This window comes from Eubalaena glacialis, chromosome 16 (assembly GCF_028564815.1).
Source record: "Eubalaena glacialis isolate mEubGla1 chromosome 16, mEubGla1.1.hap2.+ XY, whole genome shotgun sequence".
NCBI classification, from domain to species: domain Eukaryota; kingdom Metazoa; phylum Chordata; class Mammalia; order Artiodactyla; family Balaenidae; genus Eubalaena; species Eubalaena glacialis.
The window spans coordinates 9789376-9814519 of NC_083731.1; the positions used below are offsets into that span (position 1 = coordinate 9789376).

General features: G+C 37.4%; 1 protein-coding gene across 1 annotated transcript in view; it reads left to right on the top strand.

The window, feature by feature from the left end:
* Positions 1–1170: 1170 nt before the first annotated feature.
* The window catches only part of NALCN (sodium leak channel, non-selective), a 272041-nt gene continuing 248067 nt past the window's right edge, over positions 1171–25144 (top strand). Inside the window, 5 exon segments of the mRNA XM_061170618.1 lie at positions 1171–1278; positions 4143–4325; positions 12697–12780; positions 13964–14103; positions 14192–14320. Of these exon segments, the coding sequence (XP_061026601.1) occupies positions 1171–1278; positions 4143–4325; positions 12697–12780; positions 13964–14103; positions 14192–14320 (644 nt within the window).

The following is a 25144-nucleotide window of genomic DNA, read 5'->3' on the forward strand; positions in this document are numbered from 1 at the left end:
GCTCCTCTCCTTCCTTTAAGACTCAAGCCAGGGACTTCCCTGGTGGCGCAGTGGTTAAGACTCCGAGCTCCCAATGCAGGGGGCCTGGGTTTGATCCCTGGTCAGGTGACTAGATCCCACATGCATACTGCAACTAAGAGTTCATATGCCACAGCTAAGGAGCCCGTGAGCCGCAACTAAGATCTGGCACAACCAAATAAATAAATAAATATTTAAAAAAACAAAAAGATTCAATGCAGGTGTTAATCAAAGGAGAAGTCTCTGTGGGTGCAGGGGTGATCAGGCACCGCCTGCCTTTACAGTATCTCCTCCCACATTTTTGCACTTACATTTGCTACTTGTGTTCTGAGGGCCCAATGTGTAGCTGCTGGATTGTGGCTGGTGGTAGCGATGGCTAAAGGGAGGTGACATGTATAGCAAGATGGGGATGACTCAGAATTGTGGAAATCTAAGTGGAAAGCAGGCATTTCATCATACCCCTCTTCAGTATGCTTTGGGTTTACTTCAGAGTTGGTAGAAGAATTGATATAGTTACAAAATTCATAAAAGAAAAAAACGCTTTATTTAGAGTAGATTCTGCCCCATTCTCTCTGGCTCCCATCCACTATGGCAAGGACAAAATTGGGAGGTCAACTTGGGTCTATCCTATTGTTGGAAATAAATGTCTGTGAGTGTCACATTAAATTAACCGCAGGGGAAAATTCTGAGAATGATCTGAGTAGTTTATCTGGATTGGTCAGCTGTGCTCTGGCGCCAACCACCTTTAAGTGGAGACAGCTCTAGGTATATGAACATAAACCTCAAAAAATTTCCTATTAATATGTGAACCCTAAGAGGCAAAGCTATTTTACCCCAGTTAATCCAGACCCCAGTGGTCTCTAAAGTAGCACACAGAAAGTTTTATGATGTGCACAAGACGATCTGTTGGGTTGAGAGAAAAAAATTCAAGTTTTTTTTTATTAACTTTTATCTCATCCTTTAAAAATTTCTAGCTGCATGTATTGATTATATACAGTATAATAGAACATGGGTGTAATTAACAAATGCCTAGGCATGCATGGGAGGCTCTGTTTTTGTGATTAGGGTAAGGATGGTTTAGGGCACTAACACCCTCTCCATTTCCGCTTCCAGACCGTGGTTTTGAACTTGCTCCCCAGAGCTAACTTCAGCATGCTCAAAAGGAAGCAGAGCTCCAGGGTGGAGGCCCAGCCGGTCACTGACTTTGGTCCTGATGAATCTCTGTCGGACAACGCAGACATACTCTGGATTAACAAGCCAGTAAGTTTCTTTTTGGAAGTGTGGAGAGGCCCACGCTGATATAAAGGAAATTTGATTCATTTAATTCAAAACTCATGTAGCTTTGGCTTTGAAATGTCTGAACTGCAGTAGAACGGGGATGAGTCTCGGAGTCTGGAGGTTGAGAACAATCCCGATGAAATAATGAGGTGCCGCTGTGAGTTATTCACAGAGGAAGGCAGGAGAGGTGGTCTGGCTCCCCCTCCTCCCCTCAGAGTCACGAAATGTGGAGTTAATACCACTTCTCAGGTTGACCCAAAGCTGGAGACCGAGATGCGGAACCTGTTCGACCAGACTTCCTTTACTTACCTTCTCATGATGCAGGAGTCTGAGGAGATAATCAGAAGTTTGGAATTAAAGGTCTCCTGAGTTGCACGGAAAGGTTAATGAGATAGTGGATAGTGTCTCTGAAGAACTTTGTCACCTTCTCTGCCTAATTAAGCTGATGGGAACTTGAGGGGAAGCCTGGCTACAGCAAGTGTCATTGTACACGAGACAGTCTAGCAGCCAGAGCTGGGGCGGAAGGCAGAGTCACAGGGCTGGGAAGCTCAGCTCTAGGATCCTGAGCGGTATAAACTCCTTTATCAAACCAGCAGCAGAGGCTGAAGTCAGGAAATGAACTGCTGCTCTCGCAGTGCTTGCCTTTCCCTTGACCTTGACCATGATAAAGATGATCGGCCTTGGTCCCCCTGTCCTTTCCCGTCTAATCTGTCCTCAAGACTGCTTCTCGCCTGCTCACATTTCTTTCCACATTTCCGTATCTGTTTACGTCACCCTTCTGCTTTACGATCATTGAAACATCCCTGTTACCTACAGTGCAAATCAAAATGCGTTAGTGTCACATGCAAAGCTCTTTATATTGTGGTTCTAACTTGCTCAGCAACTGCCCTTTCCTGCATCTACGCTCTGTTCACTTGTCGGTGGCTTCCTGCTCCTCCGAGATGTTCGGCCAGTTCACATTGTTTCCTTTGCCCGGAGACCCTTTCCCAGCAGCTTAGATGAGTCACATCCCCCTCACCCATGAAGCCTGGCTCAGATGTGACCCCTGCCCCCATCCACTCTGAGTTTCCTCCTTTGACCCTTCCCCACCACAGATGGAATGAACCTCTTCTCTTTCCACTTATCCTACTTTATATGTAAGTAGAAATGATATTGTATATAAATATCTATGTTATGCATATCAGACCGAAAGTAATGATGAGTCAAAACTGTGTTGTTTCCATTTGTGTGTCCTCAGAGCCCAGCATAAGTTCTGACACATAGTGGGTCTTCCATTCATGTTTAGAGAGTTTGAACGGAATAGACAATAAAGCAGTCGCTAACTTTTTCTTAGTATCCACCCCATACAGAGCTTTCTGAGAACTTCTGAAGAAGGTAGTTTTATAGATGTAGGTGTGTAAACACTAACTAGAATGATTAATGCTTAATGAGAATTCATTCTTTAAACTCACGACAGTTTTGTTGTGGGAGAACCCATCTTTTGAAACTCTTGTGTAATTAGATCCTTTGTGTTGGAGGCCCAGATGGGGCTAAATTTACACACTGATGTTTATTGAAGCGCTTCACTAATTGCCATGAAAAGTACATCAGCTTTTAAAGTTAATCATCAGTGACTTATATGGTATGGAATTAGCAGCATTATGTCTTCATGCAACTATTACAACTGTCATATTAGTATTATAACCCACTCACCAGCCTACAAGGATCTGAGTCTCCTCGAAGTGCTGACAATTTTTCTGTTTCTCATTGTGGGTGCTTGCTAGCTTGTGTAGCTGCAGAACCATCCACTATGAAACGAAAACATCTTCTTTCAGGGGGAGTATGTTAAAGAATTAATGTGACGGCATATATATACAGGACAGTCAATAAATAACACATTGAAATTACGTTTAGGAATTGTGTACTAACTGATTAGCTAGTAATATTAATTGTGTAGGTTTAGCATGCAGATGCATTAATCTTTTTTCTCCTAGGTATTAGTTTTCACAATAAGATGTTATACATGAGTAATTTTATGTCCTACACACATACACATGTATACACACACATTTGTCTTTTTAATTCCTACTTCTTTAGGTCGGGGTTAAGGAAAGTCTTCATACAGCACGTGCACTGCCAGAATGGCACACAAACTTATTTTTTGGCATTTTAGGAGAGATATCTGGGCTAAATTTTTATAAAACATGTTCTCCAAAGTAAAGAGGAAAGTCCATTTATTATTAAGCTTTGAAAATATAGGATGAGAGCAGATTTTAAAACATTTTTATACAAGGGTGTTACATATAAGACACAATAGAAAGAAAACCCTTCTTATGGAATATGTATCAATTTATTTTAAGAAGCATTTGAGGTCTACTAGGATAGGCCACTGTGCTAGATTCCAGGGAAGTTACAATAAATATGGTCCCCATTTCTAGGTGCTCATAGTACATAAAAAAGTATGAAAGTAATAGCATATCCCTTTTCTATCGATATATATTTTGATTGAATCAGAATCTCCCTATATTATGGCCTTATGCCCTGGTAAGTATCAGAGCCATTGGGGTAGCCTGACCTGGTTCACATCGACGCTTTGGCTTTTATTAATGCAGGACCACAGACAAACCCCTTCACCTTCCTTAGTGTTTTCATGTGGAAATTAGGCTGCTTTGAGAATCAAACGATGTAAAATACGTGAAAACATTTAGCACGTTACAAGTGTTTAACGTGTTAGTTTCCTTCTTCCTTTTCTCCCTAGTGGTGAAATATTTCCATCTCACTATTACGTTTTCCAAATAGCATGGTTCATAACACAAGTTTAGGATATTTCATGGCATCAAGGTGGTAACTCTGGACCATCTCTGCAGTGGGTTCATTCTCTGCTGCGCATCTGTGCCATCATCAGCGTCATTTCTGTCTGCATGAACACGCCCATGACCTTCGAACACTACCCTCCTCTGCAGTACGTGACCTTCACCCTGGACACTCTGTTGATGTTTCTCTACACGGCAGAGATGATAGCAAAAATGCACATCCGGGGGATTGTCAAGGTGAGTGTTTCCGTGTTATTTAAGCTAAAAACCAAAGTGCGTTGAAAATCTAAATCCGTTTAATGCTTTCACATTAATTTCAGTCAAACAAAACGTCTCTTTATTTTATCGATATTGAAGTCCTTTTAAAAAGGGTATATATAACTCCAGATGTTGGTGAAAATATACATTAAGAATAATTCAAAAGTGAAGTCAATTGTGTAAGGCACAAAGTCTTGGAATATCTGAGAAGGAGCTAGATGGCCCCACTGCTGACTTCGTGAAGGCCAGAGGAGGGTCTTTCATGCCACCTACGGGGTGAGCACGCTACCTAGCCCGAGGAGGCACCTGTTGATTCATGGAACGCAGAATAAACGTCATGTGATAAATTTGCAGTGCTCTGGTAATCAGCAGGATCTCATTCGCCTGAGGCATTCTGAAGATATTAAGGGGTAAAAAGAAAGGGCTTGAAATGGAAAGGAATTCCAGGACTGTAACACAAGGAATGGGTAACATGAAATTGACACCTTTGGGAGACCATAAATAAATAAATAAAAGAAAAAGGAAAAGAGAGAAAAAGAAAAGGAAGAAAATTTCTGTCCCGGGATATCTCTTCCTTCTGTAACCCTGACCTTCACAGAGGGTTTTTATTTATTTATATTTTAACCTTCATTAAAAATACGTAGATGATGCTGTCTCTAAAGTATTTCAAATTGTACTATTTAGAGAGACAGTGGTATAATGAAACAGCAGAATGGGTGTTAGGGTCTGACAAATGACAGATTTGACTCAAATCCTAGCCTTTTCTTTTACTGGCTGTATCAGCATCTCAAGTGAGGTAATTTTGATGAAGAAGGGCCTTATTTTGTATAAGGATTTCCAGACTTTAACATGATGATGCTTAAGATATAGTTATTGGGTCAATTTTTTTTGCTTCTCTTTACAATAATTCATTGTGTGCTATCTTTAAAAGAGGGGGTTCACAGTCAATGCACTACTTTTTTCACTTGTAACTTTTTAAAAACTTTTTATTATGGAACTTTAAAAATTTACATGAAAGTAGAGATTATAGTTGTAATGAATCCCTGTAACTCAGCATCAACAGTTATCAGTATTTACCCAGTTCTATTTCATTTTAAAGCAAATCTGAGAAATCAGATTATTTCAGAAACAACTTCTTACTCATCGCTGACTGACAAAATCTTTTTTTTTACATATTGCATCTAGCACAATTATCAATAATTCCTTAATGTAGGCTAATACCCCATCCATATTCATAATTCCCCAGGTGTCTAAAATATTTTCTTTTACAGTTAGCTTCTTTGAATCAGGACTCAAAGAAGCTGCACAAAGTGTATTTGTTGTATTTTAAAATCTCATTTAAGTCTCTTTAAATCCTTTAGGTCTCAGCCCCACATGCCCCGCAAAAAAATTTTCCATGTCATTGATCCATTGGGAAAGTGAGTCTTTTGTCTTGCAGAATGTTCTACAGTCTAGGTTTGGTTAATTGCTTCCTGGTGGCTCTATTTAATAGTTTCTGTTTACTCCATATTCCCTGAACCTTTTTGACTGTTGACCAGTGATGCACACAGGTGTCTCTTTCACCACGTGGTCACCACAAAACAGGTTGTCAAACTTTTGGATATTTGCCAATCTGTTGGGTAGCAAATGGTAACTCAGTGTGGTTTTAATTTGCATTTCTGTTTGACGAGTGAGGTTGAACCCGATTCTATGTATATAAAGGCCATTTTCAAGTTGTCATTATTTTTCACTCAAATTTTGGGCACTTTTTGTGTGTTAGGAATATTAGCCCTTTATGATGTAAGTTGCAGTTATTTTTCCCCATTTGTCATTGTCTTTGGCTCTGCCTGTGGTTATTGGTACCGCACACACTTCTTCCCGTCCCAGATCATGGGTAATCTTTCCATTCTATCAAGTCTGCTCCCGCACCTTAAAGGACTGTTTTATAGTTTTACTCATGTAGATTTTGCACGTTTTTTGTTATATTTATGCTCTGATTTTTTTTTTTTTTTTTTGCTCTTGGCTTGGGGTCTTATCATTTATTATGTATTCTTACTTACTGTTGTTCTTTTAAATGAAGGCTGTTGATTTCTGTACGTTAATATTATATCCTGCCACTTTACTAAATTTACTAAATTCATGTATTGTTTATAGTAGTTTTTCCATTCATTCTTTTGTCATTTCCATATCATCATATCGTATACAAATAAAGACAGGTTTGCCTTTTTCTTTCCAATTCTTATGCCTCTAATTGCCACTTATTTAATTGGGCCAGCTAATAATACCTACAAAATTTTAAATAGTTTTAGAGACAGTGCGCATCTCTGCTTAGTTCCTGGCTTTATTTAGAACACCTCTAATGTTTCCTAATTACGTAATCTGAAGGATTTGCGTTTGAAGTATGAATATTTTATCAAGTTAAGGGAATAAACATTAATTCCAACTTTCGAGAGTTGTACCTTGAATAGCTTTTAAATTTTGTTGAATGATGATTTTTCTCCTTAGCTCTTGTAATAGCGTGGATTTCCTAATAATTGAACTATCCTTACATTCTCAGAAAAAACTCAGCTGGGTCATGACACAGTTTTGTTCTGTTTTAATCAGTTATTTCATTATATTTGTTATTATTTTCCTTGTTTAAATTTTGTCTAACCTTTGTCAGGTTTTGATGTTAGATTTTCTCTGTGTATGTGTATGTGCACTTATATGCTCTAAAATAATCTGAGTAATCTTGAAATTATTTTCACTTGGAAAGTTTGTTAGAAATCCCCTGTGAAACCATCTGATTCTAGTGCTTTTTTGATAGGACTCCCTCTTCTTTCTGTTTCTCCTAGGGAAATTGGTCTGTTTAGACTTGCTTGGTCTCTTGGGGGTCTGTTTGATGAAGTAAATTTTCCTGTGAAATTATCCACTATTTAGTTTGTTTAATTTACTAACAGTATATGTTTATTATGCACTGATTTCCAGCTAAAATATTTGTACAGCTCTTTGCCAAACAATCTGAAAACTTATTAAGAAAAGTGTAACCTGATGCTTAAAATAGAACACGATGCACACATATACTTTATTTGGGTTGGTAGACTCAAGTCCACGTCCCCGGAAAGGCTAATGGGAAGAGAGGGAAGAGGAGGTAGTGATACCCTTAACGCTTATCGATTGTTAAGTATTTAGATAAACATTGCCAGCACAAGATTTAGCCCCCAAGAACAGCAGCGCTGCACGCACATCATACCTCCTTGCAGGATTCACGGACAACTTCAGTGTTTCCACTGGCACGTGTACAGATTTGCTATAGTGGTTCTTCTAGTTACATAGTGATTTGGGGGCAAGTATTTTAGCACATGTAAATAGCAAAGATTTGTATAGTGAGAATTCAGATAGTGAGAGATAGACCTTCAGTATTTTGTGAAAATGCTGTAATAATGGTCTGAAGCAGGTACAGGGGAAGGGGGCACCAAAAATAGTGAAAAAAATCTGCTTGAAGATGTCAGAGAAGTCTTGAAGAAAGAGCAAGGTGAAGTGATGTCTTGAAGTATGAGGAGGTGTAGTCTATGGCGGGGGTATTGGCGGAGGGAAGTAAAGGGTTTCACAGAGAGAGAAAAGCAGTGCTTTGAGACACACAGGCTTGGAACACCCTGGAGCCTTGGGGCACTCTGCATAGTCAGAAGTAGCAGATGGGATGCTCAGGGAGCAGCTGGAAAGGACCCTGTGAACGCAGCCCGGCTGCACCGTGGAGGGCCTTGCAGCGCTGCGAGGAGCTCAGGCTTCCTTCTGTGGTCAGTTAAGATGCGTGGGGCATACGCATCTGAGAGTGACACCCTCTGATTTGTATTTGAGAAGCTCACTGTGGAGGTCACACGCCCCGCGCACGACAGGAGAGAGAAATTGAAGCACAAGGTCCTTCCGGCAGAAAATGTCCTTCAAAATTTTCATTAGAGGAGTTGATGTGTTTAAAGGATTTCACATCTTTTATAACGTTCCCCAAACTTGACTACATCTGCCAATTAATTCCCGCTGCCCAATAATTTGTTTCTAATTGCCTCCCCCACTAATTCTCGTTCCAAGAAGCGTTCTAGCTCACCAAATCCCTACAGGCAAAAATAAAGCATTTGGGTGATACATGTTTGTGTTGCTGCAAAGCGTTCCGTGTAGCGCAGACTGTGAATTCTTCAGACAATTCTCAGTTGTCTGTTTTGCATCTGGCAATAGACCTGGCTAAAAGTAGCATGCATCCTCTGAGCACTGTTGAAGTAATAAATAATAATGCTAAGACACAGTGACAGATGGGTCCTGGGAACTCGGAACAATAAATCATGTGCTTATGAAACTACACCCGTGCATATTGTTCTGTAACTGCAAACTATATCCCTATAAATGTCTTCAGGCGAATGTGTTTGGTTTCTCTGCTTGTTAAATCCTTGCATGGCAATTTAAGGTCCTCTCTTATACTGTATAATTGATTGGCAGCCTCCAAGTGTTTATCTTTATAGAAATTGACGGACAGCTCTTGAATAACTCATCTCCTCAGGCACCAGCCTCCTGATTTCTGCCCATAACTCAAGTACTCTCTGCTCTCCCTTTCTTGTTGGTGCAACAAACAAGTTAAAACCTTTCTTTCATATTGGAGGCATTAAAATTTCTCAGATACCACTGGGCCTTCGTGTGTGTTAGGTTCTGGTTACATATTTTGGAAGCAGGGGAAAGGGACAATTTATTATTTACAAATATTGTAACTTGAACATTAATACGGTAGGATTTTAAAAGGATCTGGACGTGCTGACAAGTTGAATCGTAGCACCGTTTAACCAGTTATGGTGAAGAGTCTTTCAAAATACAAATTGAAAAAGAGGCAACTTGATGAATATGTCAGACACAAAGTGCAATATGAGATTATGTTACCGAACCAAACTTGGGTCCGCTCACCCTCACGCAGTAAAGCCAATCTACTGACACTGTGTTGTGCTGAAGGAAAGTGCGGTGTTTATTGCAAGACCAAGCAAGGGGAATGGGTGGCTAGCGCTCAAGGACCCAAATTCCCTGAAGGCTTTCAGGGAAGGAGTTTTAAAGGCAAGGTGAGGGTGAGGGTCAAGGAGTGCATGATCAACTCATGGAGCTGGTGGTGAGGTGACTGCCTTCTGGTTCCAACCAGTCTGGGGTCTAGGTGCTGGTGGTCAGCATGCAGTTAACTTCTTCCACCTGATGGAGGTTTTAGTATCGGCAAAACACCTCAAGGATATGGGCTCAGAATAGTATCTATAGGCCTTGAAGAGGAATTAAAAGTCTTTGACTTTGTTTTATGGCTAAACTATTATTTTGTCTTGTTTTCCTTTGTTTCTGTATTTTCTCACTTCTCTGATTAAACTTGCTCTTTGGAACTCTGGGAAGGCCTAGGAGGCTAGAGCTTTTCTACCAACAAGAGGTGGGGGACAGGGCAGGGTCCCACTTGGCTTCAATTATATTTCAAAGTCCCTATTCTGTTTATTAAAAGGTATTTTACACTTATGGAGCCTTGGTGATTATCAATAATGATTGATATGATATCAATTTCAATTCATATTTATAATTCAATCATATCTACAATTTCATTAAAATGCAAAAATTATATAAACCTTGACCTATTTGCATGGCACATAGTCTTTGCTGATTCAAACTACACTAATCCAAGAAATATCCAAACATTATCTCATCATTTCAACTGTGATCTTTCATGATTATGAAGGAAAAGAGTCTTAACTCTAAGGTATTGCCTTGAAAGGTACTCCATCTTTCTCTTTTTGCCACAAAGAATCATTTCTTTAAAGGAACAATTTTAGTAGCTTCAGTGAATGGATAGATGCATGGATGCATTCATGAAGCATATGCACTGACTTCTTACTGTCTGCATTGTAATCTACAGAGGCTCTAAGACATGGTTCCTGTGCTTATCTCATCGATCATTTAATATCTGCTGTATGTCGTACATGGTGCTAGGTGGTGGGAGTGCCATCCGAAATAGTCTAGTAAGTTTCAAGATGCTACTAATCTTCAGAACAAACTCAAACATTGACAGTGGGGAATAGACCTTTTCTTAAATGCAACACCAGAGAATACGTTTAGAGAAGATTTAAGTAGGAGGCCCAAACTGCAGGGACTAAAATATAAACTCATTAAACGACTGGATGGGGATTACAAAGGACTCTTCTGTAGGTTACATAGTATGAACCTTATTTATTTACATGAGCTGAGTTGCTGGTGGTAGCATGATGTGTGAGCAAAAGTGCTGATCAGAGTAGGCTGTGGTCAGACCAAAGTCTGGAGGGAAAAGTTGGCACAGACTGCAGAGAATTTTTCAGGAAGACGGAACAGCATGAAGAACAATGGATGCTAAAGGGCAAAAGGTTAAAAGAAAAGATGGGAAAAATCTGAGTGTTGTTGGCCTTTGTATCCCAGGTCACTATAACACAGCGTGTTAAAGGTTTTTATAAATAATGGACGAACCCTGGAAACAGGAACCAAAACATAATGTATAAAACTTTTGCTCAGCGGATTATTTCACGTATTATACCAGACAAGTAAAAAGAAGCCAGTTTTAGTTGACCATTACGTGCCATCTAGTATGTGGTGGTTCTTACTGGGGACAGCCAGATGCCACTGTGAATTTCTGGAACGTCTAAAGCAGAAAACATTCCAAATAATGCAACTCAAATGACTTCGTAATTCAGAAATAGTTTTCTACATTATACAGTAGTAGTTTTTGCTAAGCCAGTTTTCATAATATGAGGTCATTTGAAATTCAAATGTGTTTTTATGCTTTTGTTTTATTTGGGACCCTAAATGATTTAAAATAATCCTTTTATGTAGTTCAAACTATACTCCAGGTTAGCTTTGCAACATCAATTTCTTTAGCAGACAAATTTATGTAGTAAATAAAAAACAAAAATTCAGCCAACTCTGTTACTGATAACTTTACGTTGTGAATTTGTGAGGCCCAAATTTTTCAAATTTGACTTTATTTGCACCAACTGACAAAGTGATTTTTGTTAAAGCTAAAATTTTCAACTTTTAAAAAATTTAATATTGAAAATCTATTTTAAAAAATATAACACATGACCATTAGTCAAAAGACACATGTATGGATATTCTGTGAAAATTATGTCTCTCTTCCGCCTTTGGCTCTTGCCACTCTGTTCCCCTCCCAGGGAAATACCACTATTTATCCTCACTTTTTATATTTTAAATAAACCTCAATATAATGAGAAGCTCTTACCCTGTATCTAATTGAACATAATTTGTTACTAAAGCAAATTATGAGCAACAATAGAGGTTAATTGTAGTAATACTACATGCAACATTTTTTCATGCAAAATAGGAATAAAATAGTAATACTGTTTGGGAAAAAATATTCTATAAGGTCATTCTATTTGGGTGCCTGTGTACCCAATGATCTGTAATTATTCTCTTTCTTGCCTAATATTTACTTTTAATTGTTACTATTTTAAAATAGTTCTCTGCTGAGCCCCATAAAATTTCAGTTTTCATTTTTGGAATTTTTTACATTTTTTAAGCAATCACAATTATGCCTAGTTCTTCAAATAAAGATCAAGTGATATTTTTCTCTCACTTTTTACTCAACATACAAGTAAAGAACACATTTGTTTAATAAAAGTCAATTTGAAAATACATACTTTAATTTTTCTGTGTAACACTTATCAACATAATGTACTGTATATTTACATTTTTTAAAAATTGACATGTAAAAAAATTTTATAAAATAATGCATTCTAATGTCAGAGTAGACTCACAAGTAAAAAATGAAAGTAGTATGTCTTCCTTATCTTTCTTTTACATTTAAAATCCCAATTAAAGTTAAGTCGATATATGTTTATTTTGGAAATGAAGGCAAGTTTCTTCATCTTCACTTTTAATTCAATTCAACATGAATTCCTGGTTAATTTTCCACTAATGATGGTTGTTCCCAGAGATTTAAAGTCCTTCACTGACCACTGTGTGCTCAATGGTCGGTGAAGGACTAACCTTGGCTCTTATAGGAAGAGTTGGTTTTAGGACCTAAGCAGCGTATTAAGTAGGATGGCCTCTGGTTCCTTATGTGGTAGACGCTGTGTGGCTAAGAGAAAAAATAGTGATCTTTTACCTTTGCATGAATTTAAAATTTTACATGCAAAGTTCTGCAGTTATGGAGTGTTTTATAAATTATTTTCCTCATATATAATACCATTTAAAATGCTAAAAGTGTTCCTTTTGAAAGTCTGCTCAATTATGATACAAAAATTGTAGATAGCTTATGCTGAATTAACACTTGATTATTCCCTCCACAGATGTTTCTTGAAATTATTCATTTTGTCTGATAACACCATGTAAAATTTATTTTTAGGGGGATAGCTCCTATGTGAAAGATCGCTGGTGTGTTTTTGATGGATTTATGGTCTTTTGCCTCTGGGTTTCATTGGTGTTACAGGTAACTAAACACTTTTAAATTACAAGGGGGTATTTTCCAAAATGGGCATTATTTTACATTGAAAATCTAAATAGATATATTAAAGAGTATAGATAAAATGTGATTGTGTAATTTCCTAAAACATTATTTTTTAAATGTTTATTGGTTTTAAAAAGCCTAACATTTAAATCATTGTCAGTCACATTTTTGACTTATTTCTCAATCAGAAATAAAAATTAGTACCATATGAGATTATTTCTTATTAAGCAGATGTTAGAAATATATTCATTGAAATAAAGGAAAGAACATGGAGTGAGGTTTCTGTATTTGTAGAATAAAAATTTGAATTTAAAAATTAAAATTCCAGTCTTTTAGGTGACTGAATTCTCACTAAAAATAGCTAAAATAATATAAATACATTGGGATAAATATTGGTTAACATAAAATGCTGTATTGCTAATAGAAAATGCCTTACTATGAGAAATGGGGAACATAGATTAAAAAGGCCTGAAGGACGGATTTTATTGAAAACCAGTAGAATTCATTCCCATGCATTCATTCAGGCTTGATTTTGCATTTAATTCAACTGAAGTTACTGTATTCTTCATTTAAAAAAAAAATCAGAATAAAATAAATTCATAGTCCATCCTGCAAAGTCATCATGGTGCTTATTGATAAGCTGTCCTTATTTTTATAAAGCTCACCTCTCCAATAATTAATTTCATCCTGCATATTAAATGTGTTCTTTTCCATTTAATAACTATTGTGTGATTGACAAACATTTCCTAATTATCATCTTGCCTCTACTGGTAAATGGAATTCTTTTTCCTCTTTTTCATAGTATTTTTAACCCTTTCGCCATTACTTTGTGTTCTAGATACTCAAAAAGTTCCACCAAAGACCATTACTAGTGAGGAAGGCTTAGCATACTTATTCTGTATTCTACGTTGGCACTTATTTTTGTAATAAAAACTGTGCCTTGATGGATTATACAGGGAATGAACAAGATTAATGACACTTTCATTAGTTTATGTATTTGTTTCTCTTAAGAAAGCTATAGCTTCAAAATGTACTCCAAAGAAAGTTGATTTCAGTGGAAGATAATGCAGGGCACAGGATGAACCTCTGATGCTGTCTCTATAGTCCTGACTACAAGCATTGCTAAGCGAAAGTCTGAATTGTTTGTTCACCTCTGAATTTGCAGGTATTTGAAATCGCTGATATAGTTGATCAGATGTCCCCTTGGGGCATGTTACGGATCCCACGGCCACTAATTATGATCCGGGCATTCCGGATTTATTTCCGATTTGAACTACCAAGGACCAGAATTACAAATATTTTAAAGTAAGCACTGCTTTTACGTAAGTTAAGGGGATAGGTTTATGATTTTTGGGGGTAAGTTTTACCTACTTTACCTATTTTTTCCCCCTAGGCGATCAGGAGAACAAATATGGAGTGTTTCCATTTTCCTCCTTTTCTTTCTACTTCTTTATGGAATTTTAGGAGTTCAGATGTTTGGGACATTTACCTATCACTGTGTAGTAAATGACACGAAACCAGGGTAAGTTTATTACTAACTGCATTTTTAAAAAAATAGATCTTTATGGGAGTATAATTGCTTCACAATACTGTGTTAGTTTCTGTTGTACACCAAAGTGAATCAGCCATATGCGTACATATGTCCCCATATCCCCTCCCTCTTGAGCCTCCCTCCCATCCTCCCTATCCCACCCCTCTAGGTCATCACAAAGCACCGAGTTGATCTCCCTGTGCTATGCTGCTGCTTCCCACTTTTATCTAGGTGATTCATACGGACTTTTCTGCAGTTCTCATGAGAAAAACCTCTGTGTCTCAATTTTTTAAAAAGTATTTATGTGCCCTCTATGTTCTGTATTCTCTGCTTCTTCAAAATTGTTTTGTGCAAATGTTTAAGACAAATACTCAAGACAAGCCAGACTGAAAAATGTAACCCTGTGGGAAAGTAGATTCAGCAAATTCAAAGTGTACATTTAGAAAGTTTCCTCAGCGTGGGAACATAATACCGTCAGGATATTTTCATATCTTATTTAAATAAGATGGGAATGGAAAATGGTATAACTACTTTGAAAAACAGTCGGGCAGTTTCTTAAAAATTAAACAGACATCTACCACATATCCCATTCATTTATTCCTGGGGCTTAACCAAGAGAAATGAAAACTTACGTCCATACAAAGACTTATACATAGATTTATGTATGCTTATACATACAAAGGCTTTATTTGTAATAGCCCACTTTGGTAACACCCCAAATTTCCATCAACAGGTAAATGGATTAACAAATTGTGGTATATCCATGTAATGACTACTATTTAGCAATAAAAAATTGTGAGATATTGATATACATAACATCTTCAGTCTCAAGATAATTATGTTGAGTAAATGAAGCTAGATGAAAAAGAGTACATATTCTGTGATTCCATGTATATAAAATTCTAGAAAATGCAAGCTTGTCTATGATGATATAAAGGAAATCACTGGTTGCCTGGGAATAAGGGTTAGGGTAGGAGAAAGAGATGACCAAGGGGCACTAGGAAACCTTTGGGATTAGTCAGTATGTTCATTTTCTTGAATGTGGTTCTGTGCATATGTCAGAATTTATCAAGCTGTTCTTTTTAATATGTGCAATATATTGTATGTCACGTATAACTTACTACAACTGATTTTCATCATATGGTAAGGCAGTTTTCCCCGCACTATTTATTGTGTGTCGTTACTCACAGAATTTAACGCTACGTTTCTCATTTACTAATTCCCTGTCTATATTTGGGTCTGTACCTATAATCTCTATTGTGCCTGATTGACCTGTTTGACGATCCCTTCACCAATATCACACTCTGGAGCTCGTTTTAATTATGTCTGTATGCATGGGGGTCCCATTTCCCGCTCCCAGACTCACATGGGCTTAGGACCCTGTCTTCTGCTTCTTGTAGGCATTGGAACCCAAGCTCTTGGCTACTGGGTACTTAGTCCCCATTGAGACCACCATTTAGTCAACTCATGTATTTCCCTTCCTCTAGTTTTTAGTTTCCTCTTACATGTTGCCATTTTGGAATGTATTTTTCTTTCTTATAAGCCCAGATATGAATTTTTAAATGTTAGTGTTTATCCAACAGATCTAGCTGTTTGTAGTGGAAGGAGCTAAACTTAATGTAGTCCATCTTGCTAGAATTAGCACTCTGGCACTCACAGCTATTTTTTTCCCTATTTTCCTCATTACACAGTGAGGTCTGTAAGGACACATTTGGGAAAGGGTCGATAAGATTCATTTCCCTCTGGTCAGTACCTAGTATCCTAGCGCAGAGTTAAGTACTTAGTAACTATTTATTGAAGGCATGGTTAATAGTGTGTTATATTTAGACAGATAATAACAACTTGATGACAAATTGATAAAGAGGAGGAAATAAAAAAAGAACAGAGGAAGAAAAGCAAGTTGCTAAAAGTGACAAAGGAGAAATTGTTAAAAAATAGAAAAGCAACCTTAAAAGCAGAGGAAAGCAGTGAATTAGTACAAACACAGGATAGGAAAGTTGAAGGAAGTGGTGAGTAAGGGAGTTGACTTGTGTGGGTGAGGGAAGAAATGTATGGAAGGAAACCTGTAGGTAGTTTTTTTTTGAAATGTATGTGGGCTGTAGAATATGTCTAGATTGTTCCATGAATGAATATGAGGGTGGGAAAATACCGTGTGGGCAGGAGACAATAGACGTAGAAGTGAAGAAAAGAGAAAGCTTCTGGGTAAGGAAGCAGCTATGTTCTAACCGCAGTGAGTTTAGGAGGCTGGTTTAAAGTTCCCATTTTATTAAAAACCAAGTTGAAAGGCAAGAATTCTCAAACTTGTTAACCCAGCTAGGAGATCAGGCATCATGCTGCAAACTTAACTTTGACACAGAAAATATAATACAAATAGGGCAGACAGGTATGTGTATCATCTGAACTCATGGCCTTTGAATCATTCAGTAAGTCCTCTTAGCCAGCTCCGTGCTGTACTCTGTTCTCAAAAATGAGTGTCTGAAAAAAATGTTAAAAGACCTCTCATATTCTATTAGCTCCAGCTCATTACATTATCCTAAAAAAAAAGGAGTGCACTGGGAAGAATTTCATACGTGTTGGCAGACTTTTCAGTTATTCGAGACATAGCAGTTACAGGGAGATGTCTGCATTTTCTCTTTCTTATATTTGTAAAATCTGCCCAATGGCTATGTACACACACATGGATTTTGCCTTCTCTTTATGTGATTCTTAATTTACTGTTTGAGAAGAAAATACATAATTGGCCACATGGTTTTATGAGCAGTGTTACTGATGAAAACAATTTTCATAAGTTTGATGACTTATTTCAAGGACCAATCATTTCCACCATTTTTCTTTTATATTTTCAGTTCAGTGTTAACTGAGTTTTAAAGTCTCGCTCATTAGCAGAAAAAGTGTCAATACAATTTTTTTTTTTTTTTTTTTTTTACAATTTTGGTGACTTTTATTATAGATAAGAAGAAAATATCCAAACTAAAACAGAGACAAAAGGTTAAAAAATTTTTTTTTCTTTTTTTTTAAATCAGTCATCAATTTTATACACATCACTGTATACATGTCAATCCCAATCGCCCAATTCAGCACACCACCATCCCCACCCCACTGCAGTTTTCCCCCCTTGGTGTCCATACGTTTGTTCTCTACATCTGTGTCTCAACTTCTGCCCTGCAACCCGGTTCATCTGTACCATTTTTCTAGGTTCCACATACATGCGTTAATATACGATATTTGTTTTTCTCTTTCTGACTTACTTCACTCTGTATGACAGTCTCTAGATCCATCCACGTCTCAACAAATGACTCAATTTCGTTCCTTTTTATGGCTGAGTAATATTCCATTGTATATATGTACCACAACTTCTTTATCCATTCGTCTGTTGATGGACACTTAGGTTGCTTCCATGACCTGGCTATTGTAAATAGTGCTGCAATGAACATTCGGGTGCATGTGTCTTTTTGAGTTACGATTTTCTCTGGGTATATGCGCAGTAGTGGGATTGCTGGGTCATATGGTAATTCTATTTTTAGTTTTTTAAGGAACCTCCATATTGTTCTCCATAGTGGCTGTATCAATTTACATTCCCACCAACAGTGCAAGAGGGTTCCCTTTTCTCCACACCCTCTCCAGCATTTGTTGTTTGTAGATTTTCTGATGATGCCCATTCTAACTGGTGTGAGGTGATACCTCATTGTAGTTTTGATTTGCATTTCTCTAATAATTAGTGGTGTTGAGCATCTTTTCATGTGCTTCGTGGCCATCTGTATGTCTTCTTTGGAGAAATGTCTATTTAGGTCTTCTGCCCATTTTTGGATTGGGGTGTTTGTTTCTTTAATATTGAGCTGAATGAGCTGTTTATATATTTTGGAGATTAGTCCTTTGTCCGTTGATTCGTTTGCAAATATTTTCTCCCATTCTGAGGGTTGTCTTTTCGTCTTGTTTATGGTTTCCTTTGCTGTGCAAAAGCTTTTAAGTTTCATTAGGTCCCATTTGTTTATTTTTGTTTTTATTTCCATTACTCTAGGAGGTGGATCAAAAAAGATCTTGCTGTGATTTTTGTCAATGAGTGTTCTTCCTATGTTTTCCTCTAAGAGTTTTATAGTGTCCAGTCTTACATTTAGGTCTCTAATCCATTTTGAGTTTATTTTTGTGTATGGTGTTAGGGAGTATTCTAATTTCATTCTTTTACATGTAGCTGTCCAGTTTTCCCAGCACCACTTATTGAAGAGACTGTCTTTTCTCCACTGTATATCTTTGCCTCCTTTGTCATAGATTAGTTGACCATAGGTGCGTGGGTTTATCTCTGGGCTTTCTATCTTGTTCCATTGATCTATGTTTCTGTTTTTGTGCCAGTACCATATTGTCTTGATTACTGTAGCTTTGTAGTATAGTCTGAAGTCAGGGAGTCTGATTCCTCCAGCTCCGTTTTTTTCCCTCAAGACTGCTTTGGCTATTCGGGGTCTTTTGTGTCTCCATACAAATTTTAAGATGATTTGTTCTAGTTCCATAAAAAATGCCATTGGTAATTTGATAGGGATTGCATTGAATCTGTAGATTGCTTTGGGTAGTATAGTCATTTTCACAATGTTGATTCTTCCAATCCAAGAACATGGTATATCTCTCCATCTGTTGGTATCATCTTTAATTTCTTTCATCAGTGTCTTATAGTTTTCTGCATACAGGTCTTTTGTCTCCCTAGGTAGATTTATTCCTAGGTATTTTATTCTTTTTGTTGCAGTGGTAAATGGGAGTGTTTCCATAATTTCTCTTTCAGATTTTTCATCATTAGTGTATAGGAATGCAAGAGATTTCTGTGCATTAATTTTGTATCCTGCAACTTTACCAAATTCATTAATTAGCTCTAGCAGTTTTCTGGTGGCAGTTTTAGGATTCTCTATGTATAGTATCATGTCATCTGCAAACAGTGACAGTTTTACTTCTTCTTTTCCAATTTGTACTCCTTTTATTTCTTTTTCTTCTCTGATTGCCATGGCTAGGACTTCCAGAACTATGTTGAATAATAGTGGTGAGAGTGGACATCCTTGTCTCATTCCTGATCTTAGAGGAAATGCTTTCAGTTTTTCACAGTTGAGAATGATGTTTGCAGTGGGTTTGTCATATATGGCCTTTATTATGTTGATGTAGGTTCCCTCTATGCCCACTTTCTGGAGAGTTTTTATCATAAATGAGTGTTGAATTTTGTCAAAAGCTTTTTCTGCATCTATTGAGATGATCATATGGTTTTTATTCTTCAATTTGTTAATATGGTGTATCACATTGATTGATTGATTGATTTGCGTATATTGAAGAATCCTTGCATCCCTGGGATAAAAATTTACCGTTAGTTCCAGCCCAGACATTAATTTGCTTTCTTTTTAGAGACTCAAACAGTGTCCAAAGTCAGAATGAAACACATAAAAATCCCAATTTAAAAGAATTTAAAATTGGGATTTTTTTTTCCTTTTGTTGCTTCTTAACTAGGAATTTCTCATAAACATCTCTGAGTCAGATATTAAGCTTTGGTATGATGGTTGTGTTTCCAGAGATCAGTGTTGCCAGTTGCTGTCATGACCTCATTTCTCTTACTCGTCGTCCTTTAACAATTGTTCCAACCTCTGCTTAATTTGCACGCACTGTAGCCTAATAACGGGAGAGCTTTCAGGCAGAGATGCACCTGTTCAGAAACCTGTATGTCCTAGGTTTCACGGCTGACCTCCAGAACTGATTATGTTTAATCTGTGAAGCAAACAGGATAAATAAGGAAGGGATTCAATACATGGAGTTTTGCTTTTGAATGGAGCTGATTTCTTATAAAGCAGATAGAAGGGCATCTCAGCTGTGTCCTCTGTAGCATTACTAGTAAAGCTTTAGCTTCTTCTCTGGTAATGAATCGTGACTTAAGACAATTATGGAACAAGTAATGGGACTTGACTAAGCAAGGCAGTTCATATCCTAAAGAGAGCTGAGAAGCGCAGTGGCCTGTGGCAGAAACAGGTGTTGCAAAATGCCAAACGTGATGGCAGAAATCTCCCTGAAGCTAAAAGAGGAACATGTAAAAAGGAGCTGGTAGGTGAAATAGAAAAGATGAAGATTTACCTGACACCTTATTATCATTCCTGAGAAAGGAGAGAAATTTATTCATAGCTTAGTATCAAATAATGACATCTCATCCCCAAGATTGAGATAATTAGAAAAGCTTTAAGGTAACGAAATGTAAATGTTAAGTTCATAAAAGTTTACTATGTGGAGAGAAGATTCAACCACGAGTTCGGGTGAATATTTGTAATGACTGGACCATCAGCTTTAAGACCCAGAGGTAGGGGACCACATGTCACAGGCACCCAGGGCAATCCTGGTGTATCCCTGTTGCTGCAGAGTAATTACTAATAACTTCCTTTGTGATCTCAGGAGAGTCTCAGTATGGACAATACATTTTATGGTTACCCCACCCAACGGCAGTTTTTAGGACTTCGTGGTATTTTATAAAATATCACTAAGACTTAGACCAGAGACAATATAAAGCTGGATTTGGGGCAGTTTTCTATTGCTGGTCCAAATAACAATTTTTTAAGTTTTCCCTTTAAGGTACTTATAAAATAAATGAGTGATTGTCTTATAAATTCTGTTCACAACATAATGAGGTTTTTTTAAAACTGGAAAGGTCAGAAGAATTAAAAATAGAAACATGGGACTTAGAATATTAATTTTTAATTTCCATGGACTTATCAAGAGAGGATTTTGTAGAATATGTAAAATCATAAGTGCCTCAAATTCATGCAAAGGTCTGTGAAGTCTTCTTGATTTATATTTAAACTTCTTTTGAAAAGATGAAAAAAGACTACTCTGTTTCACTTACAGGGTTCAGGCTGAGATATCTGCCACGTGGGAGATATAAGAACAAGTTTGGATATTGGAAACATTTTCTTTAATATTTAAGAAATGAAAGTACTCTGATGATATATGTAGATTTCTAAATAAATTAATAGCAATGATTGTGGAGCACCTATTATGTCTCAGATATTTTGCTTGTAACTACCTTTTAGAACAATCTGAAGGGATTATTTCCCCCATTTTGCAGATGAAGACACAGCCTCAAAGAGGTTAAATAATGTGTCCACATGGTAAACGAGAGAGCTGGGATTTGAACTCCCAGCCCATGCTTGTGCCGCCATTTAACCAGCCTCTGCAATATTATAATCCCACATTCATAAACCTATTTCACATACAGATCCACTCCATATACATAAACTCTTCATAATATATGTCGTAGAGAAAATTAAAACAATATTATACCTGGTTTCTATCTCTATGTTGATGTTATATTCCAGGGGGTTCAGTCTCATCTGAATCTGTAAAATAGTGATATGCAATATATTTGTATTACTCCATATATCTCTTTTAAATTTGTTGTGCACATGCATCTCAAAGATGTAGACCACTTGAGCCACCAGTTAGATTAACCTTTCATATGATGATAATGTTTTAAAATTAAATATAAGAAAATATTTGAGGGAGTTCCTTGGTGGCCTACTGATTAGGATTCTGGGCTTTCACTGCCATGGCCCAGGTTCAGTCCCTGGTCAGGGAACTGAGATCCCACAAGCCGTGTGGCGTGGCCAAAAAAGAAAAAAGAAAATATTTGAGAATAAACTAAACTCCCATATGAAAAATTAATACCTGTGTGATTTTCACCAAAAGAGCAAAAGCATTCGTGAGAGTCTTCAGGATAAAAAAAGAAAATCCTACAGTTTGAAAAGGGTCTAAAAGAAATTGAGTAATTTATTTTGGTCAATTACACTATAGCACTTCTTTTGATCTTATGTTTACTTCCCCAAAAGAGGATAATGTAATAATATAGATTTTATTATTAATATGATTAATAATATATTTATTATATATTATAATCATATGCAATACTAATTTATAATTATTATATTGTAATTAATATGTTAATAATTATATTAACTAGTTAACATAATTATTAATATATAAGACTCCTATTTATTGTTAGTGGAAATAACCTTCATTGAACAACTGATATCTGTTATTTTCTCATTTAATACTCGTAACAATCTGGTAAGTTGTGTTCTACTTTTACACCGTCTATTACAGAGAAGGAAATTGAAGCTCAATTTCTTTAAAGAAGATGTCTAAGATGAAACAGCTTGGAAGTGCCAGAAGCAAGGTTTTAAAACCAGATCTCCTTGACACTGATTTCTGTGCTTTTAAATATTTACTGTAATTCGGTCAATATGTGAGGTGATCTTCAGCATGTGTGTCTCCAGAGTATTTGAGTAAAACCTTTAACTCTTCTTCGGTTACGAGAAGCGTATGCTTAGGAGACAAGTTCTAAACGGGCCGTATGAGTAAGTGGTTAAGGCTGCCTGTTTGAGGGCTGAGTTCTCAGATGATGCACTGCTGCTTCGGAACATACCGCGTGAATGTGAAATGAAGAGCCTGCCGATCCAGCCCCTGGCAAAGAGTGTCGACTGTAGTTGCCTTCGTAGACATCATATGTAGTATCATTGTGATGTCTCAAGTTCAGCCAGACCAGCCTGCTTTTCCCTGGCATAGAAGCCGCACCAGCATGCCATGACTATAGCAGAACAAGCAGTCCATTTGGAGAATTCATTTCTAGGGTTAGATCTCTTAAGCAGAGAAAATCACCTGGGGAACTTTGTGAAAATAGGGACTACAGGCTGCATCCACGGATTTGTATTTATAGGCAGGGCTGAAATTGCCAGATTGGCCGGATTAGAAATCAGGGACTTAAAACCTTAGTTTTGCATTAAAATTCCCGAAGATACGTTATAGACTAGAACACAATTTGCATGGCTTTTTAAAAGATAAATCACGTGTCTTCAAAGAAATGCTAAGCGTTTAGCTGCTAGAGCTCCACCTGGGGGTGATTTGAGTTTCCTCTTCCCTTAAGGCTGTTTCCCCAGAAATGTCGAAGAAGCATCAGACGTTAATTAGAGCCTCCTGTCATTCTCACAAAGAAGCAGGTTGTCCATGTGTTTTGGGAATTCTAGGGCAGTCCTCTCAATTTTATTCATTCAGTGACTCACATGTTTTTAGGTCTAGCGATTGCATTGTCAAGTGCACTTTGTGGTCAAACGCATCTGGGGACAGGGGCTTTGGCATTTCCTAAATCCTTGCCTGACCTTAACGTTTCAGGTAGCTACATGTTCTTACCTTTGTGGAGCCCTTAGCATCCTTTGACCATCCCAAAAGGGTGGAAGCCTATAGAGTGAAAAAAAAGGCTGTTCTCCAACCATGTAACTCGGCCAAGCCACAGCCAGTAAACGTAAATACAGTTTGAGCTCCTAAAATGAATGAAGTACTTTATATTCCTAACTGCTAACTCGTAACGTGATCTCATAGATCGGGTATTATGATCCTCGTGAGAGAGAATAGGAAATAGCTCCTTGCCACATACTCACTAAGTGGCAAAATCACCAGGTGAAGTCCTGTAATCTTGGCCTCAAATTGTGGGGACCACTAGCCATCATGTCACCTGACTGCTTACAGATATCTTCTCACTCTGATCTCCTAGTTCCTGAGGCAAAGGGTGGAGAGTTACTGCTTGAGTAGCTCTTGGCCCAGGTTCAAGGGTAGTAGACTTTGTCTTATAACCTCAAAACAGTTTTCACATTTCCAGTTTGGAGCTGATCACTGAATTTGCTGTGTCCTGATACTTTGCCTTTCTAATACTCTTTTTGAAGACATTCATGTACCTCTCACTGCCTGACCCTGGTTCAGATGCTGGTCTCCTGGCCCTTGTCACATCTTTTTGTCCCTTATCCATATTGGCAAAGTAGTGAGAGATACAGATAAGGAAGTAAACTTGGGGAAAATATATAATTTAAAAACTATACAGAGAGAACAAGGTAAGATGACTAGTTTTAAAAAATTTAAGTAAAATAGCACATTGTCATTTACATTTCATGTGATGTTTGAAAAGCTATTTAATTTTACCATTTTGGTGCACGATGGATTCAGTGCTTTATGGCTTTGCCTATCTAGCCATTCAGGAAAGGATGAAAGAATGGAAAAATCATATTAAAATACTCTCAGTTTAACAGTAAGGAGAAATTTATTTCCTAATTTCTTAGAAAAAGTGCCAGATTCACTTGTTTATAAAAAGAGGTGTGATGTCAATATTATTTCCTGCCAAAGACGAGTCATCTTGTTTTGCAGTCCCTCTAAAGGTCCAGACAGAGCAATTAAAAGTTTTCAAAAATCAGTAACTAGTTTAATCTCTGCAAATTCCAGGGTGGGATTCGTTTTCCAAAGCATCCAGCAATAGAATTAGCCAGGCCAGTTTATAGGAGTTTTTAATTAATCCTGAAAGAGGAGGCTAAATAGAGGTGAAAACAAAGCCCAGTGATTCTGGGGAACAAATCTGAAAGGCAGGTAACAGCCAGAGCACGTTTGCTGTCAGCATGTGCAGTGAGAGAGGCAACCTCTAAATGCAGGGCTGAGCTTTTAGCAAGAAAATGAACCTTGTTTTCGTGTCTGCCACTAAGAGTGAGGCAAGCAACGACCTAAGCCATATTCACTATTCTCCCAGTGTAAAGATGGTGTGTGTATTGACTCCATGGGTTTAACTGGAAGTGTGTTCTTCTATTTATGATTTCTTCCTAGAACATACACTAGAAATAGAACAGAAACCTTCTTGATGCAATAAGTTACAAAACGCTCTTCAGGTGTGTAGTGTTGTCTGTTGCATGCGGGTTTGTTGTGCTGTGTACTTCCTTCTTTGGATCATTGACAGTTTCCTTACAGAACGCAAACTTCAGAAATATGTTGTAGCTTGGC